General features: G+C 34.2%; 1 protein-coding gene and 1 long non-coding RNA gene across 15 annotated transcripts in view; one reads left to right on the top strand and one right to left on the bottom strand.

Moving 5' to 3' along the window:
* Nucleotides 1-20679, top strand: part of LOC106869124 (sorbin and SH3 domain-containing protein 1) — a 482929-nt gene that overhangs the window by 299974 nt on the left and 162276 nt on the right. For all 13 annotated transcript variants that reach the window (XM_052968338.1, XM_052968340.1, XM_052968337.1 and 10 more), the window contains one exon: nt 4582-4631. In XM_052968338.1, the coding sequence (XP_052824298.1) occupies nt 4582-4631 (50 nt within the window). The remainder of the gene's footprint in view (nt 1-4581; nt 4632-20679) is intronic.
* Nucleotides 9609-20611, bottom strand: LOC106869126 (uncharacterized). Of its 2 annotated transcripts, XR_001409374.2 has the most exons (4): nt 20298-20611; nt 14142-14345; nt 12444-12580; nt 9609-10739 (listed from the first exon to the last, which is right to left on the bottom strand). It is a non-coding gene; the product is annotated as an uncharacterized LOC106869126 (long non-coding RNA). The 2 variants fall into 2 exon arrangements; XR_008264256.1 differs by lacking the exon at nt 20298-20611 and having other exon boundaries at nt 14142-15708.

Here is a 20679-nt window from a genome sequence, read left to right as displayed (position 1 = left end):
ATATATATATATATATATATATATATATATAGATATATATATATATTTTATTTAATAACTCAAATGTGTTTTATATTTTTAAAACTAAATTGTTGACATTATATGATCCAGTAACATTTACAAAATCTTCTGTCTAAATACATAAATGGAGACAGTGGTAGTTTATCATATATAATATAATGTAAGTGCAGTACAGCTGGATGATTAAGAATTTTTCACTTTGCAGCCATGAGATCTTGGCTCATTCCCACCATGGCATCTTGGGCAAATATCATTTCTTGTAGTCTTAGTTCAATTCATACTTTGGGAGTGGTAATTAGACAGATGGAACTGGTATAGAAGCTCATCCGGTGAAATGTACTCATAATTCAAAAGATATAGCCTTGTTGTATACAGTGTCATACTTATTGCACACAGTGCCTAGAATTATAGTAAGGGTACATGTGCTTGTGGAATATTCAGCCACTTACATGTTTAATTCAGGAACAGATAATTCACTTCCACCATCATATATATCATGATAATGCATTATAACTTCAAGTTTCATACTTCGTTAATGCTAAACAGTTATCAGATAAAAAGAAATCCAGCTGATCATTAAAATATAATTGACATGTCACTGATATTTTAGTATGTGGAGTTTCCAGTATCACATCCTAGGCTAAAAAGTTTAAAGTGGCATAGTCCATTACTTGTTAATATTGTTCGGATGAGTTATTTTTAACTTTCATTGTTAGAAATATATTCTTGGAAGACTTATTATGTAAGGTGAAAATGTATAAAAATATTTGGAGATGGAGAGAGAAGGAAAGTGCATAAAAAGCTATTTGGAAAGAAATATAAAAAGTTAGAGTTGAAAATGTAATGTAACAGAATATATTATCATATATAATGAGATCTGGAGTGGCTGAAATTGAAGAGGGGAATTGAGAGTTTCATTGTTTCTGGTAAGGATACATGTACCTGTGGAATAGTCAGCCACTTACATGTTTAATTCTGCAACAGATAATTCAGTTCCACCATCATATTATATAATGATAATACATTGTAACTTCAAGATTCATACTTTGTTAATGCTAAACAATTATCAGATAAAAAAATCCGACTGATTATTAAAATGATCGTTTATTTAGGTATTGAATTTATTACTACATAGAAGTTAATGTAGAAGGATAAATAGTTGGCAGGGTTATAAAGTGTGTTGTTTAAATGTTAGTAATATCAGGAATATTTGTCAAAAGGTTAAATATGAAGAGGGAAATGTAAGATTATTCCTAGTAAAAATTTAGGTGTCAATCTAATTATTCAGGTGCTAGTATAATCTTCCTATGTTTCAAGAGATACTTTTTGAAACAGCAGCAGTTAATTAATATTTCTGATCAATATTGAATAGTTTGCAGATTTAAGGTTTCACAATGTGAAATTTTTCTCAGCTATACATAACTTGCAGCATTTTGCCCTGTTTCTGTGTGGTGCATATCACTCAAGAATCTTCCATCTGATATTGATACTGCTAGCATTTACTTAAAAGTGCCAGATATAATTGGATAGTTGCATTGTATGCTCTTTCCTGTATTTCTGAAGGAAGAATTATAGTTAAAGTATCATTGTCTAAGATTACCTTCCACTATAGATTAGGAAAAGTTTGCTTTTCAATAAAGTTTCTGCTTGTGTTAAAAAAAAAAAATCTCCCAACAGCTGCATTTGAAATCAACATAGGGTCATTTGCAATCTTGTTGGCCTATATATCCCAGAAACATTCTAAATTTGCATCTGTAAATATTGATTCATATTGAGATACTGCATTGACTATATCCCAGCATGCCAATGCACATTATTGAAGATACTTTTGAAAAAGACCTTATTTCAGATTTTTAATCCTTAGTAAATATATGGATTTATTTCTTCCAATAACTTCTCTGAAATAACTTGCGAGGTAGATTGCATTGGGTTGGGTAGCTTTTATATTTATTATATTTCTAATGAGACTGCCAAAGGCAATAGCAGTATATATGAATTTTTAAAATTAGAACTGAAGCAAATTTGCAAATGCAATTTGATGTTAAAAATAAAGGAAAAAGAATAAAAACTTTTAAAGTCAAGCCACCATATCACTATCAACAACACCATCATTATTCTTATGTTCTTCATCATCTTTATTTGATCCTCCATTTTCCTATGCTGATGTATTTGGATAGCTCTACATTTGCCTTCATCTATTTCATCTCAGTTCTGAGATCCAATAACAATTATTTCTCACATTAGTTAAGGCTTTTAAGGGTGGTATTTAATTGGTTGAACTGACTAATGCATTGGTTGAACTGACTATTTTGTTTTCCTTTGAATGGATAAAACACACATAATAGTATTTACTCTGGCAATCTACCACTTATGCCACTCCACCCTCATCATTTATTACTAGCATATTCTGATTTGTATTGGGATAAACAATTGGAAGTGAAGAGATTCATGCCTTCAAGAGTTATGCTCCAAGCTCTTTCAGCATGAGAAATAATTCATAAATTTGTTAACTTGTAAACAATGTACTGTCACATAAGGCATGATAAACTTAGCCTGTTACCTTGTTTAGCATCACCGGTTGGTTCCTGGATACCTTCAGTGGAGTCCACTAATTTGCAAGAATTTGAGCCCTCTCTCCTGTCTGAGGATAACCTATTCCTTACCTCTCACAAGTCTTGGAGACCATGAAAAATTTCATGGGTATTTCTATTCTTACTTTAAGCCATAATAAAAAATATTTTTTAAAGAAAAATGCAATACTGATAATGGAAATATCTTTTAAAAAGGACATGTGAAATATTCTTGATTGTATCAAATTTAAGTAGGCACTTTGTAAGTAACAATACAGCTTACATTCTATGTCAGCCCTAAAACATAGCTCATTGGCACGAACATTTTCTGAATGTAAAGTTGTCTTTGCATACAAAATTACTGAAGATAAGAGAACAAACTCCAGTACATGAATGTATGTGTTTAATTATTCAAAAATGGACATTTAATGTCTTTCTAGGTGAGATAATGGATATAAATATCTTTATCAATGTAGAAGAAAAAGTCTAAAGTATTGTTAAAATGAGACATAAAAATATTGGTCAAGATAAGTAAACAAGAGTATCCCCCTCCACACACACACACACACACACACACACACATACACACACACACACGCACATTTTGTGCATGTGATTTTATACTCACAAGTTAACTAACAGCCAATACATTACATGAAGTAAAGTTGGTATATTTCTTTTGTTTGTTTATTGGTTAGAGATCTTTGCAGTGATGTGCAACCCAGTCGTTCATCAGATGACTTTCTTTTCTTCAAATGCCATCTGATGCATCTTGTCAGCTCAAAAGTTTAAGTAATGGCTCTTTAACCCTTTAGCATTCAGATTATTCTGTTAAATATAATGCTTATCTATTCGTGTTGTTTTGAATTTATTATGCATTTATGTTGCAGTTTTGAAATTTTGACTATGTGATTGTTTATTTTTAGAATGACATTGCAGGGTAGGTGTGAGAGGCCAGATATGGCCAGTTTGAATAGAAAGCACGTACAATATTTGGGCGGGATATGGTCAGTTTTAACAGAAAGCACATAGAATATTTGGGCTGGATATGGCCAGTTTGAATGCTAAATGGTTCATAAGCATATTCACACACACATATTTCTGTTCTTGCCTGACTGTCATAGCTATGTGAATCCCTAAAGTCTGCTCAGATATAGTTATGAAAGCATGGTTTAGTGATATACAAATACACACACCTTTGCTCTTTTTTAAAGATTGCTTAGCTAAAGTTAGTGATGTTATTTCTCATGCCAATGGATTGTACACTGGCATTGTGCTTTCAAAGACATGTGGAATAAAATATCCCTTGAGAGACATGTATGGATCAGCAACAAGAAGAACACCTGATTGTAAAACAATGCCACAGTAATATAATCATCTAACCCATGCTAGCATGAAGAAAATAAAGCAGACATGAAAATGAATGATTAGATTTTAATGAACTTGTTATTATCCAACCATAATGTCAGCTCTGATCTAGCAGATCTTTGATCAAAGGTGTGCCTGTCATGACCATCCCATTTTCTATTCAGACAGTGTATCTAGGATTACATTATCCAATGTGTTCTTTTTAAAGCTGGATAGGAAGATTTGGCTGTTATTTTTGGCAAGTCAGGTGACCACTTAAGGGCTAACTCATTGGCTTGTGCTGGTGGTTATTACTATCGTTGGTGGTTGTGGTTTTGTTGGTAGTGATGGTGTAAATGGTGGTTGTGATGATAGCACTATTGTTTGGCCCTAGGTCATCTGTGATCAAGCGGACTTATGATTAAAGGTACCTCCATTACGACTATCCATTATCTAAAACCTCCATCTTTTTTGTTTTTAAGATGGTATGGTTTGATTTAAAGGAGATTTGACTGATATTTCTTGTCAGTCAAGCGACTATGGGGAAAGCACCCAAAATGATTTTGTTTAATGTTGAATAATAACAAACAGTCAGAGGGTAAAATGGTCTTAAAATATTAAAATATTGTTTTATCTCTTTCAGAATTACACCTACAACCCACCAGTTGAAAAACCTGGAGATTTCAGCGCATAGTAAGAATCTTTTCTTTTTAATTTAAAAAATATATATTTTTTATATTTTATTTCTATTTATTTTTTTTTGTGATTAAAATAACAGCTTTCAAAATGGAACATGGATTGATTTAACAGCTCTGTGTAATAATCAAAGGAGTTACCATTAACAGACAGCTTGTATATCTTCCTGTCTATACCAACACTGCTATGTTGTGTTTTAATTTATTACTCCAATCACATATATGTTTATAAATCTAAAACTGTTTGTTTAATACATCCATGTTGCTCTATTTTTTAACATGCTCTATCTCTCTCTCTCTCCTGCTCTCTCTCTCTCCTGCTCTCTCTCTCCTGCTCTCTCTCCTGCTCTCTCTCTCTCCTGCTCTCTCTCTCCTGCTCTCTCTCTCCTGCTCTCTCTCTCCTGCTCTCTCTCTCCTGCTCTCTCTCTCCTGCTCTCTCTCTCCTGCTCTCTCTCTCCTGCTCTCTCTCTCCTGCTCTCTCTCTCTCTCTCCTGCTCTCTCTCTCTCCCTCTCTCTCTCTCTCTCTCCTGCTCTCTCTCTTCATTCAGCACTACCTCATTCCCCAGTGTTTTTATTGTTAAAGAAAAAAGTGTGTAAAATTTTGATTTCAACTAGTTTGTTAACCTTTATAGCATTTCTCTGTCCCCCTGCTGCTTCACAGCTAATGCCAAACATAGATAAGCCCATAAACTTAAATCCTGACTGATTGATTTAGTAGGGTGTTTTTATAACAACACCAATCATTGATTTCAGATAGATCAACAAAGTGAAACATCAAGCTAAGCAACCACGTTACTTCTACTACTGAAAAATATGTTGCATCTAACTATTTATCTACACTGATAGGTGGAGGTGCATTGAAAATGATGTTACTAAGATATTGACCTACTGACTGGAAGGTCAAGAAATTATATACTGCTTTCTGTGCTCTGCTGTGGTTTGTAGCCAAGATACTTAACTCTAAAGCAGCCCAGTCCACTTAATTGTATATAGGTACAGTGATGTGATAGGCTGATCGTTTCAAGCTGCTGAAGCATTATGTAATTGAAACATGTTTTGTTAGCTTGCAGGGCTGGATTAAAATTCTCTGATGAGTGTTGCTTCATCATCATCATCATCATCATCATCAGGTGTGCTGTTAAGTTAGACATGGCCTGGGCCTACACTGGCCAAAACCTATCAAAGTTACCATCATCATCATCAGTGTTTAACATCCACCTTCCATGCCTGCATGGGTTGGACAGTTTGACAGGAGTTGGCAGGAGCCTGCTCCAGACTTCTGTGTTTGTTTTGGCAGGGTTTTTACAGAGGGATGGTCTTCCTAACACCAACCACCCAGCAGAGTGGACTGAGTGCTTTTACATGGCACCAGCACAGGCAAGGTCAGTTTGGCATGGTTTTTTATAGCTGGATACCCTTCCAAACACCAACCACTTTACAGTGTGGACTGGATGCTTTTTAAGTGGCACCAGCACTGGCAGGGTCACCCAGTAACTTGCAACACAAAGATCCTTTGAGAGGGGAAAGGGAATTGGAGGAAGGAATCTTGTGTCAGATGATGAAAGATTTGAACCATCTATCTATCCCTTGCCACTAAATAATATCATTACAAATTGAAATATCATTATCATCATCATCATCATCGTTGTCATCGTTTAATGTCCATTTTCCATGCTAGCATGGGTTGGACGATTTGACTGGGGTCTGGGAAGCCAGGAGGCTGCACCAGGCTCCAGTCTGATCTGGCAGTGTTTCTACAGCTGGATGCCCTTCCTAACACCAACCACTCCGTAAGTGTAGTGGGTGCTTTTTACGTGCCACCGGCACAGGGGCCAGAGGAGGCTAGCAACAGCCACGATCGGTTGGTGCTTTTTACATGCCACTGGCATGGAAGCCAGTCAAGGCGACACTGGCATCGGCCACGTTCAGATGGTGCTTTTTACGTGCTACCAGAACAGGTATCACGACTACAATTTCCATATGATTTTCATTTTGATGTTGATGTACTTGACTCAATAGGTCTCCTCAAGCACAGCATGTCACCCCACAACCCAAGGTACTTTTGAATGGGCTGGGGCTGGTTATGCGAAACTGGTGTAGGATACAGCTGTGAACTCACTTTATTTGCCGGGTCTTCACAGTCACAGCATATTTCCAGAGGTCTTGGTCTTTCGTCATTGCCTCTGTGAGGCCCAACATTCAATGGTCATGCTTCACCGCCTCATCCCATGTCTTCCTGGGTCTACCTCTACCCCGGATTCCTTCAACTGTTTGGGAGTGGCACTTCTTCACACGGCTCTCCTCATCCATCTGTAGTATATGACCATACCAGCGCAAACGTCTCTCTTACATGCCACATCCGATGCTTCTTATGTCCAACATTTCTCTCAGGACGCTTACATTCTGTCGTGTGTGCACACTGACATTACATATTATTATGTTAAACATTTTATCAGTTGATTCATTGATAATATTGATAAACTCAGTTTGTGTTTGCTTTAAGTAATACAACAAAAGTATAAACCTTTGATAATGAAATTTATCTAAAAACATAATATAGTGACTGATATGTTGCAAGAAGAAAGATATTAATATAAACTGAAATGTTGATAACTTTACAACTTTTTATCTGTTATGTATTTTTATTTATTATTATCAAGAAGCTTTCTTTGCAACCACATGGTATTGAGTTCAGTCCCGCTAAGCAGTACTTTGAACAAGTGTTCTATTATAGCTCTGGTTCAGTCAATTCTTTGTGAGTGAATTTGGGTAGAGGGAAACTGTGTGGATGCTTGTTATGTAGATATTTGTGTGTCTTTGTTTTTGTTCTTCCCTCCCCACTATTGGTTTGTTTATGTCCCCTAGCAAAAGAGGCTAATAGAATAAGTATCAGGCTTAACCCATAAACTGTTGGGATTTTGCTGTATGTAACACGAACTGCTCAGCCTATTTTGGGTAAAGATCAACATCGATCTATCACTCGAAAAAAAAAAATACTCAGTGTTTCTTAACACCTTCTGTGATTAGCTACACTGTTTCTGGGGTAAAAGGGTATCGTGTGCATACATTATACGTCATCAAAATTAGGTCAGATCAAGCCCTACTTCCGTGGCCACGAACGTGGCCTGTCGCACTGTCGCGTTGGCCACTGAGGTGGCCTATCGCAGTTTATGGGTTAAAAGATAAGTACTGGGCTCAATTTGTTCAACTAAACCCTTCAAGGCAGTGCTCTAACATGGCCGCTGTCCATTGGACTGAAATAAGAAAAAGATAAAAGAATCTACTTAATCTTTTGACATAAAATTTGACCAGCTGTGTATATTTTCTTTGTAATAAATTTCCTTTTTCTGCCCTTTTAATATAATCACCTTAAGCTGTTCAAAGTTATAGGGAAGTTGTAGAACAGGTTGTGGTGTGGCACTACAGTTGGCTTTTGTTTGTTATTCCATACAGTGTAGACAGCAGGTGTGAATCTGATGCTGACATATCTTTATTTATATACAGTAAATAACTGGAGACATAAATGAAATAAATAATAATGATCATAATTATAATGAAGACAATCGTCCAGTTGATACATGTCAACATGTATCAAATGACTGCAGCGCAGTATCTCTCTATTCTTCTCAGTCTAGCAACATCATGTGTGAGGACCAACATTCTCAGATCTGGCTTCACCACTTCTTCCCACACCTTCCTTTGTTTGTTTGTATATAACCACAAGTTCCCACCACTGCCATCTCATTTTCTCTCAGCAGGTGATATATTATTGTCCATTGGTATTATTTTTCTAGAGCAATATAGTTTTTCTGTGTACATATAGACTAGTACTTTATAATGTCCATCAGCTTATCAACTTACTTACACTTAAGCTTTCTTGTAATGATTAAACTGTTTTGTCTGTGCTTAGATATTAAAATGCAATATTCATTTATTATTACTTTAGGATCTTAGTATAAGACAAAGAAAATGGTACTAAAAAGCAGGATTTATATGTTAATCCTAGCAGAATCATCCTGTAAGTTAAACAATATAATTTTGAGTTATATCTGTAAAGGTTAAATGAATAGGTAAGATATTGAATTACCAATACAAAAGCCATGTTATGTTCCAAACTCACTGCTGTTTGAGCAGAATATGAGGAGACTATATTCCATGTAACTCACCTTACCAAACACTCAATATTAGGTATCATAGCATCCTCAAAGATTTCCTCTTATACATTAGTACTCTATTTACCCTATCGATAGCTATTTTATCTAGGTCTTTTGTAGTACTGTATATGAAGGCATATGGCATTGTGGTTAGGATGTTAGACTCATGATCATAAGGTTTGATTCTAAGATTGAGCAAGCAGCACTTCATTTCACATTGCTTCATTCTACCTAGCTGAAATGAGCATAGGCTGAGTGCTGATGCAGTCCTCTCTCCCTCTAGCTTCACATACTAGGTATTCTGTTGAGTTGAGGGTGGGAAGACTCAAGAAGGTTTCTATGTTTGCTCCACCTAAAACAATTAGTGAAATCGTGGTATGTACTACCAAATCATCTTTGATTCTGAATGATAGCTGTAGTTATAATAAGGCGTGTGTGTGTGTGTGTGTGTGTGTGCACGCGCACGTGTGCACACACACACACACACACACACACGCTGAAAGTGTATTAGACAATCAAGACAGTAAAAATGTCTCTCAGAATATTCTTTTTGAAAAATAATAATAAATAAATAAAATATTAAGAAAAATCTTCAGAATCATTTTTACTGTTAATGTCTTAGTTATAAAGGGAAGGGAGCACCCATAGTATTTTGCAGGGGATTAAGTTAAAATAGCAAAACTTTTTATTTTATTTGAAATGTATATATGTGTGTGTGTGTGTGTGTGTGTATTATTTGAAAAATATGAATATCAAAGCAAGAAATAAATCACAGAATATGATCTAAAATAAAATAAAGAAAAATAGAAAACGCACAAGTGTGAGTTTATATATATGTATGAGTATATTTACATACATGTGTGTCTGTATAGACATGTATGAGGTTGTGTATAAAAGAAGCAAAAAAAAAATAATAATTCAAAGAAAACAAAAGCAAAATAACCTTGAACAAATCCCAAATAAGCCATATGTTCTTCATTTTCCACCTATAATTTGGTCACATCTGTTTAGTGGTAATTATAAATATTTCACCTCCCTAAGTTTGACAAACAAGGATATAGTTCTGCTATTTATATTACAGTTCTCTACAATTTAAAATATCAGCACCTGATATAACTTGCATATTTATTTAGTAGTTTAGATTTTTTAATTCTCTGGATGATCTACAGAAACCAGAGTAGAGAATGGACTGTGGAGTTTCACAACAGGATTAATATAAAATCCACTTTTCTATTTTAGTGTTGTAGATGTTTTTTAGCCTTATGTTAACCCTTATGTCCTGATCCTGTAGATCTATGATTCAAAAATGTTCTAGCTGTGACTAACCCTTAATTTATTCAGATATAATGTATCTAGACCTACATTATTTAATGTGACTGCATTTTTTAAAGACAGTCAGTTTGTCTGAGAGAGATTGAGTGGCTATTTCTAGCAAGTTGTGTGACCATATAGAAGTGTTCTTGGTGCTTTAAGGAGTTTTGCTGTTGTTGTTTAACTTTATGCCAATCCTGACTGAGTAGACTTACATTATTCAATCTATCTTTTCTAAGATGGTAGAATAGGATTTGAGAGAAATTTGGTTGCTGTTTCTCGCAGGTTAATCAAAGGTGTTCCAGCTACAACCATCATTCTTTATTCAGATGTAATGTCTAGAACTGCAATAACCTATATGTCTTTTAACCTGTTATATCTAGCAGGCCAAGTTGTCATGTACAGGCACATTTATTGGCTTTTAGAATTTGAGCTAAAAGTATGAAGTGCTTCATTTCAAAGACTGTTGAGTTTCTTGGTGTGGGTACTCATACATTTAGTTGAGTATCTCCATGGAGCTTCTCTAGCTGCCTTGTGTCTACTTTGGATATTTTCTGTGGTATATTCAGTCTTTGAGGTGATGAAGTTAAAGCAAAATCACATTCATTCTTTGTCAGTTGCACTTCCACCAGACAATGGAACTGTATAGATAAAAAGAAGGGAAAAACTGATCAATATAATTAAATTAATTACATTAATTTGTAACTATCAGAAAAGTAACAACAGAAACAAAGAATTACAAACAATGGGCAGAAATGAAATTGAAGGTTTTCTATATGAAGTAATCAACATATATGGCATTAATGAATGTCTCTTCTTTTATAGTAATTAAGTAATTAATGATATAAATCTCATAGTTGTTTTATCCTTTACTTCATTGTCCAAATATCTTCTTTGTTTTGCTACTTGTTGTTGATGGTGCTCCTACTGCTACTATTATTATACATTGTCTTTTACTGTTTTCATGAAAGAATGTCTTTAAGAGACATGTTTTGGCTTAAGAAAAGTCATCTGTTGAAATCTCCTTTGTTGCTACTAAGTCTTGTTTAAACTTGACAGAAAGTTACTCAGTAGACAAGCTATATGTATTTTACAATCACACAGAAATTTACTACTGCTACTGCTGCTGCTGCTAATGCAAACACCACCACCACATAATAATAAGAATATATTTGTACCCCAGTGTTATTTTGATGGCATATGCTGCTCTCTCACTCAATAATTATAATAATAATCTTTTCTATTATAGACACAATGTCTGAAGTTTTAGAGAGGGGGATAGTCAATTACATCAACCCCAGTTTTCAACTGGTACTTATTTCATTGATGCCCCCAAAAGATGAAAGGCAAAGTTAACCTTGGTGGTATTTGAATTCAGAATATAAAGGTGGATGAAATGCTGCTAATCATTTTGCCCAGCATGCTAATGATTCTGCCAGCTCATTGTCTTAATAATGATAATAATGGATTATCAGGAGGGTTCTAAGCACTTGAAAGACCACTGAAAACCTGTGGATACCTAAGGTTACAGGTAGTAACCTGCTACCTACATAAATCCTACCAGGAATAAGACCGAATCTAAGTCAAACCAAATAATAATAATAGTGACATTTTGAGCAGGATGGGCTACTTGACATGAAGAAAATTCTAACTGGGCCCCACCTGCAAGGCCATGTGCTGTTTATCTTGATATGAGATCGCCATGTGATGCATGTGCCTGGTAGTCATGCTGGATACGTTGGGTTTTGTATATCTGTACCTTCAGTGTTATTTTGATGGTATGCATTGCTCTCTCTCTCACTCAATAATAATAATAATAATAATAATAATAAAATAATAATCTTTTCTACTAAAGGCACAAGTCCTGAAATTTTGGGGGAGTGGACTAGTTGATTTCATCAATCCCAGTATTTCACTGGCACTTAATTTATTGACCCTGAAAGGATGAAAGGCAAAGTTGACCTTGGCAGAATTTGAACTCAGATCGTAGCAATGGGCGAAATACTGCGAAGCATTTCATCCAGTGTGCTATTATTATTAAGCTTGTTGACTTAATAATAATAACAATGATAATAATTGGATAGCAACATGTAAATACTTTTCCTTAACTCTTATTTCTCCTCACCATTTTGAAAAAAAAAAAAAACCTATATCCAAAATATTGATGTTTTCCCTTTTCCTCACAACAAATATTTATAGTTTTATTACAGTTTTCCATTATTTTAATTAAGGCAGTTTCTCTATTAAATTAAAGTGATTCTTGTGCTCTGCTAAAGTGGTTAAAGTAAATATGCAGTGCAATAACAGTAAAGAGCAAGATATGTATAAAGGTGCAATGTATTTACCCTCCTGCTTTGCTTTACAGTTTTTTTTCTTCTGTTTTGAACCCTAAGACTGCTCAGGCCAGTTACCCAGTTTCCATAGCATATAAGTGACTGAGATCACAACATTGCCCTTGAATGGACACTAGTCTGTCATATAGCTGTAGAGGATGAAACAATGCAAAATGAAGTGATTTGTTCTAGAATACAATGCACCACTCAGTCCCAGAACCAAAACCCTAATCTAATGATTGTGAATGCAACACCCTAATCACAAGGTCACTCACCTTCGCAGTTTTCTTTATCAACCTTTAATGGCAACAAGCAAGACAACTTGTTTGTAGTAAATTAATTTAAGGATCCAAGCAAGAACACACGTTTAGCAATTAGAGAATCCTGATTTAGAATCTATTTGGATTTTCATTAACTTCGATGTAGATAGGGTCAAGTATTCTCTTACCAAAGTGTAAACATACAGAACCCTATAGTTTCCCAAACAATGGTGTTAGACGCTTGGAAATGTACAAAATAGTATTGCAAAGCAAATAAATTCATCAATTCTGTATAGATTAATATTTGATCTTTCATAAAGTAATTTGTTGGATTAATATTCAAAATTATAAAAGAACATTGTTTGTGTGTGAGCACAATGCATGTTGCAATTTCTGATGCAGCCAACATCACATCTACACTTTATTCAAGTGCTTAACTGTTTATATGATTCGTTTCAACTAGAACATAGTTTGAAATTACTTTTTATTAGATATTGAAATTACTTTTTATTAGATATTTTCTAATGCAGTAGTTCCCACACTGAGCAATGTGATACACTGACATAACACAAGATTTAGGTGTGCTACAAAAAATCAAATTATATTTTTAAGATGTGAAAAATAGCAATGTTGTTTATTGTTTAAAGAAATAACTACTTAATCATTTCTCTAGTTGGAATTATATATATATTTGTATCCTAAAATATGTAAATATCTTAGTGCTCTTGTAACAAAGTGCATCAAAATAGTTTTAATTGCTCGAAGGTGTGCTGTGAATAAAATAAATATAAATTAAAATACAGTCAGGGCTCACATTTGATGAAAGCTTCTGACTGCACCATCAGACCTCAGCTCTCTTTGCCAAATTTTTACTAATTTTAAATACTGATTTTTTTTTCTTCTTCTTCCTTGTTTTTCCAACACAGACAATCATTGTTTCTACAAACTCTAATAATTTCTTGGAGAAGCAGAGTTAGATACCTTTGTTCAGTAACACAGTACAATAACAATAGTATGAACTGAGCCTATGACCAAGTGATCAATATTCTGCCCGTAACTTATATCCATTACACCTCATAAATAGCACAATAAATATATATACTGTGTAATAGTTCAGAAATGTACTAAATCAAAAATTTTTTTAGCTTTATTTCATCCAAAATTAACATAAACTTTGTCCTGCATCTATAAACAATTCATCAGTTGTTCAATTTCTTTTGGTCAAAGATGTTAACTGGTGTGATGAGAAAACTTGTCCTTACACTACTAAGACCATTAGAAAGCTTAAGAGCTCATCATTCAGAGATAGAAGGGAATATATAAAAATAAATACTATCTTTTAAGATTATTTAATAATATTTTGTGCAATCAGCTTAGAACAAACTTGCAATGGTTAGAAGTATGTCATTTCAAATTGCATTTTATTGTTCTTTCGTATAGTGTTACTTACCTTATAATTTATCATTTCACTGTTGATAATAGCTGTGCTGTTATATTTGGGAAATAAAAAAAACTCTCAAGGCCTAACTGCAGTTAAAATGCTGGAAGAGTCGGGGCTCAAAAGAAGTTTTAGCTATGAATCCAGAACCAAAGTCTTTGGAAAAGTAACAGTGGTAATAATAAGCACATTAGGTAATTATCATTACATATTTTTCTGGAAAAAGAAAAAAACAGTAAATAATGACAGTTCCAATACTATGTACATATGGAGAGAATAAATAAGAATTACGTAGAGACTGCTACAGGTTAAAAATACATCAAAGAATTCTTGGAGTGAAGAGGTTTGTTATGAATCTGAAATTTAGTATCCACATAAAAAAGGGGTGTTTTGCAGCATTTAAGCATTTATTCCACCATACTGGTATGATGTAGATTAGTCTACTAAGCAAGTTAATACAGTTCTATATTTAAGAGATGAGGAATTATTTACATTATTTACATTATCTACATTTGACGGATATTCAACAACAAACAAGATGAGGACGAATATCCGTCAAATGTAGATAATGTAAATAATGTAAGCAAGTTAATGCCCGAATGTGTATAGCAAAGCATAGATCAGAATCAATTGACCAACAGCTACAATAAGATTTGGTGTATGAGGACATTTACATTTGGAATAGAACTGTCATGGCTGAATACTCTGTCCAACAGCTGCCACTTTGACATACTTAAACATTATACAACTGCACTTTTGTATGTTTGTATAATACAAGCTGTAGGCTGGAAAATAAAACATGAACTTCAGTAGTGTGTAAATTTATAATGTCTCTGTAAGTGATTATAGTCTGTTCTTTTATCTTTCAGCATTATTGAACCCATTTTGTTTTTGTTCAGGCATGCATAGGTTGATAAGTGCTCAAATTAACATTTCTGTGGAGTATTAAAAAAATTGGGGCTTATCAGTTGAACAACCCACTCATATGGGAAGCAGGAATGGTGCCTATTTTTTAGCTAGATAGATTACTGATAATGATTAAATGTAAATATTTGATAATTTAGCAAAATAATTAGGCTTGAAATGTGCTAAATAAATACAGGTATAAATGAAATTATAAAACATAGATAGTCAAAGAAAATAACTGTTTTGTTATAAATTAGAAATTTATTTACATTTTAGATCTTCAATAATTTTCATCTCAAGTCTTTTTATAAATTAAAAGAGAGAAGATGCAGTACCCATGATCTTTGCAGACTCACTGAGACTCATGGTACTGATGCAGCTGATGCCCATGGTTCAAGTAGTTTCCAAGTGTGAACTGGTTTGAATATTTGCAGGAGTTGAACCCTACTAATGGCACTTAACTTCTTACTATTAATCATTCAAGTTAATTTTTTTTTCCCTTTATTCTTTTGTCACTAATTATTAGATAAACTGGAGCAGATATAGACAAGTTCTGAATTTACAGTCAGGGCTTGCATTTGATGAAAGGTTCTGCCTGCACCATCAGACCTCAGCTCTCTTTGCCAAATTTTTACTAATTTTAAATACTGATTTTTTTTTTCTTCTTCTTCCTTGTTTTTTCAACACAGACAATCATTGTTTCTACAAACTCTAGTAATTTCCTGGAGAAGCAGAGTTAGATACCTTTGCTTAGCAACACAATACAATAACAATAGTATGAACTGAGCCTATGACCATGTGAGCAATATTCTGCCCGAAACTTATATCCATTACACCTCATAAATAGCACAATACAATTTTCATTTCTCCAAAATAAATTTAATTAAAAAATAAAATTATATGCTTTAAATATTTTAAACTTTTTTTGTTTAGTCTCAAGTTGGCTGTTATTGAGCATACCCATGATTAAAAGCATTCCAGCTTTGACTATTCCATCTTTTTGTATATATCAGACTACATTGTTTAATGTGTCCTTTCTTTTTTAAGATATTAGGATAAAATTTACTGTAGATTTAGCTGCTATTTTTTGCAGCTCAAGCAACCACATAGATGCTTCTTATTAGATTATTTCAAACTTAATCATTTTTAAAGCAGTCAAATATTGTGTAGAGCAGTAAGTATACTGAAGGAAGATTGAAATCTTTCAAAATGAGAATTAGACTATTCCAAAAGTTAAAAAGAATGGTAAGCAGTTAACTCGTATTAGTCTACTAAGCAAGTTAATGTCCAAATGATGAATGGTAAGCAGTTAATTAGTATTCTTAAACGAATATTGCTTTACACTGAGAAAACATACAGATAAAAGCATAATGAAACTTTCAGCTTATATAATTGTGTATGTGTGTGTGTGTGTGTGTGTGTGTGTGTGTGTGTGAGAGAGAGAGAGAGAGAGGCATAGCTGTGTGCTAAGAAGTTTGCTTTCCAACCACATGGTTCTAGATTTAGTTCCACTGCATGGCACTTAGGGCAAGTGTCTTCTACTATGGTGTTGAGCCAACCAAAGCCTTGTGAGTGGATTTGGTAGATGGAAACTGAAAGAAGCCCATTATGTGTGTGTGTGAGTGTTTGTGTCTGTTTTCGCCTCCTCCCAACACCACTTGACAACCAGTGTTGTGTTTATGTTCCCATAACTTAGTGGCTTGGCAAAAGAGTCCAACAGAATAAGTACCAGGCTTGGGGTGGGGTGGGGTGGGGGAACGGTACTGGGGGTGATTTGTTTGACTAAAATTCTTCAGAATGGTACCTCAGCATGGTCATAGTCTAATGAGTGAAACAAGCAAAAGATAAAAGATAGGTATATATATATTCAAACCTCTACATACTTGTGTTTAACCATAACCTGTTGCTTATGTCATGTTTTAAGTTATCATTCAACATCACTTAGAAAATATCAAATTTTGAATTTCTATTTATGACATATATTATGTTTTAATGATATATATTAAATTGAGTCATACTTAAGATAACACCAAATTTTCAAACACTCAACAAACTACATCTAGTGAAATGGTGAAGTTGAATCGTCTAAATTTGCAAGTGATTTTTTAATATGTTAATATTTCATGAATGGCAAAAGTAATAAAAGTAATGAGGAAGAAAATTAAACAAAACAGTAAAAAAAAAGATGAAATTATATATAGGGGCAGGCATGGTTGTGTGGTAGGAAGCTTGCTTCCCAACCATGTGGTTCTGGGTTCAATCCCATTGCATGGCACCTTGGGCAAGTGTTTTCTACTATGGTCTTAGGCCGACCAAAGCTTTGTAATTGGATTTGGTAGATTAAAACTGAAAAAAGCTCAGTATATATATATATATATATATATATATATATATATATATATGCATGTGTGTGTGTATGTGTCTGTGTTCCCTACCGCCGCCACTTGACAACCAGTGTCAGTTTGTTTACATTCCTGTCATTTTGTGGTTTGGCAAAAAACTGATAGAATAAGTTCCAGGTTTACAAAATAAAAGCATTAGGGTTGATTCATCTGACTAAAAGTCCAAGGTGGTGTTCCAACTTGCATGCAGTTTAATGACTGAAACAAGTAAAAAATAAAAGATATAAGATATTTAGACCATGCACACTTCTAAGATAGCATTTCTCTACAGAGAAAGCAAATTCAATAGTAACTATCATCATTGTCATCAACATCATCATTGCTGAGCTAACAAGGGAGCCTCTATGTGACCAGGCCTGCTAGAAAAAGTAGCCAAATATCTATCAAATCATATCTTACAATATCACATTGAAGACAAAGGACACCTTGGATAATGCAGTCCTGTGGAACAGTTTGTTCAAATTAAAGTTGATTTAGTAACAGCTGGAATGTCTTTCATTGTAGGTCTGCTCGATTAGCACTGACATGAGTCAAGACAACATTGTCAATCATTGTCATTGTTTCAGTGGCTAATTTCCCATGATTTTATGAGTTGGGCAAGTTGTCAAACTCTCTACACTCTCCCTATCAGAGATAGATAAAATGTCACTAAACCTCAAAAACAATGATTTTATTCAACCTCAATACTGGATCTGCACCTCTCTGTGACAGATTTGTTGCAGCTGATTTTCACTTTACATATCTGTTAAGTGCTGAAGGAACAGAATTTCAGTGGCTTCTCATTTTGAGGAGTAAGGAATGGGCAAGTGTTTAGTGGTGTATTTGGTCTTTAAGACATAGTAAAGGTAGATTGTGGAGGACATGTATTGAAAGTACTTGACAGAGAACTTGTTCAGAAGAACAGAAGTCATAATAGCAATAGGAAAGGCAAAAATGAAACAGCATTATCTGAGCTAGTGGTTGAAGTGCAAGAGTTAGTGAATCTTTGCCAAACTAACTAATTTTCTTTTGATTTTGCCTATGATGTTTGTGTGCGAAGTTGTAGCACCATCTCATATATATTAGCAGTACTCCAATGTTGGCCTTAATTAAGTTTTGTAATAGTGAGTAGATATGATTGTCTAGAGGGGGGACATCTTCAGCCAGGATATTTTTGGCTAGAGAAATGGAAATGAGACAAATAACATAAAAATGTAATAGTGTCTACTGATTGCTTGTCCATTATATCATTTCTCTCCTCTAAAGTTAAAATTAACCTTTCATTTCACAACTGAAATAAATCTCTAAAATCTTGAACTACTTAAACTTGAAGTAGAAATGTCTTCATTTGTAGGAAACACTCACTAGTTAGGGTCTACTTTACATTTTGTTTCTGTACTCTATCTGGCATTGGACTTAGATGAATAGTAGAAAACTCTTTCTGCTATTCAAGTCCAATGCCAGATATGTGAACTGCAGATGTAAGTAGAGAATACTGCATCATGGGTATTGCGGAGGCATGTGAGAGAAAGACAAATTCTGGGAATGAGTAATAAATCATTTGCAAAAAGTAAAAGCAAAATAATTACTTAGTGGTTTTAGCTGCTCCTGGTTTGGTGAAGTGGCTACATATATAAACTGTTAAGGGATATGCACTACAATATGGAACAAAATAATACAGTCCCTGGTAGTATCAATGCTGCTTAGATTTGTTGAAGGGAGTGATGCAATTAGCAGATGGTGAAATCATTCAACCACTGAGCTGAGGAAGGGAATCTCCCTCAGAGAAGTCTGTATAAAAAATATAAATTATATTTAGAATTAAAACAAATAGCTGCTATTTTGTTTGTATCTTCAGTAATTATTTATAATTAATCTAACACTAAATGAATAATAGTGGCTGTAAATACTACTTAATGTTTTTAGTACTGTTAAAATTATATATGAAAATGAAATATCATTGCTACATTAGCATAATGAAGAATAATAGCTGCTCTTATGTGAAGGAGTGTAATAGTTGGAGATAGATCCTGGAAGAGAGAAAGGAAGTTCAGTATCACTATGCTGATGACAATAGTTGTATGGATAGGGAACTAACTGCTTGTGGGTCTTGAGATCAAGACCACTGCATGCATTCCATTGTGAGCTTGTGCAGAAAACATACCCTAGTTTGTCTAGTTGTTTGCAGTAATTCTGCTATGTTGCTGCTGTTGTTTAGCACCATGTTAGCATTGATCTAGTTGATCTATGTTCGTAAGTTTTCTAGCTTTCATCATCCTGATCTCGCCCCCACCTCATATAGTACATCCCGGACTACAATACTCCTGCTATATCTAGTATAGACATGTAAGAGGCTCTCTTGTTCACTCTAATTCTGATACTCTTTCCAGAGAGAAAAATTATCCTTCATACACCTAACAATATGAAGCCAAATGATGTAGAGGTGAGATGACTGTGTAAACAAGGTATTGAACCCCTTTCTCCTAGATTGTGAATTCAAGCTTACTGCAGGTGATCCATTCTGTTTCTGGGCAAAACACTTTACTAAAGTACACCTAGCTATTAGTTGGAATATATACCATATTAATCTGATAATGTGTCTAACAGAGGATGTCACTGATCCCTAGAAATGTGCAAGTTTTGTACCAAAGTTAGAAGTCAGTATCGGTTGATAAGAGAGGTGAAGTTGTGTAAACAGTAATACACTGGGACTGATAAAACCAACTATACAAATTTATGACCTTGTATATGAAATACAACCTATGTCATTTTCTTACCTTAACACAATGAACACTATAGTTAAAATATCTTACCTAAAAACAATGTTAAATTTATAAATGCATAATGTGGCACAAATATTGAAGTAGAAATTATACCCTACCTTATCATGGCCAATTGGTTAAGAAATTCATTTTACAATCACAAGTCCTCAGATTTGATACTCCTTGTGTGATATCTTAGGCAAGTGTTTTCTATTGTTGCCCTGGTTAATCTGAGCCTTGTGAGTGAAATTGGTTAGACCAGAATCTGCTTAGAAGCCTGTCAGATAAATTGTACCTGTTATTCAAAGGTGTAGCCTTGTTACACTGATTCTTTCCAAGGGTGTGTTGAATAGTCAACCACTTACATGCTAATTCAATGAGCAGGTGAAATCAGTTGATTAAACAACTGGATCCTCCTCACTGAAACCAATGGAGAGCCATTAAACTTTGACCTTAAAATCAAGATATATATATATATATATATATATATATATATATATA

The sequence above is a fragment of the Octopus bimaculoides genome, chromosome 5 (assembly GCF_001194135.2).
Source record: "Octopus bimaculoides isolate UCB-OBI-ISO-001 chromosome 5, ASM119413v2, whole genome shotgun sequence".
In the NCBI taxonomy this organism is placed as follows: Eukaryota; Metazoa; Mollusca; class Cephalopoda; order Octopoda; family Octopodidae; genus Octopus; species Octopus bimaculoides.
This window is presented reverse-complemented; position numbering and strand designations above follow the sequence as displayed.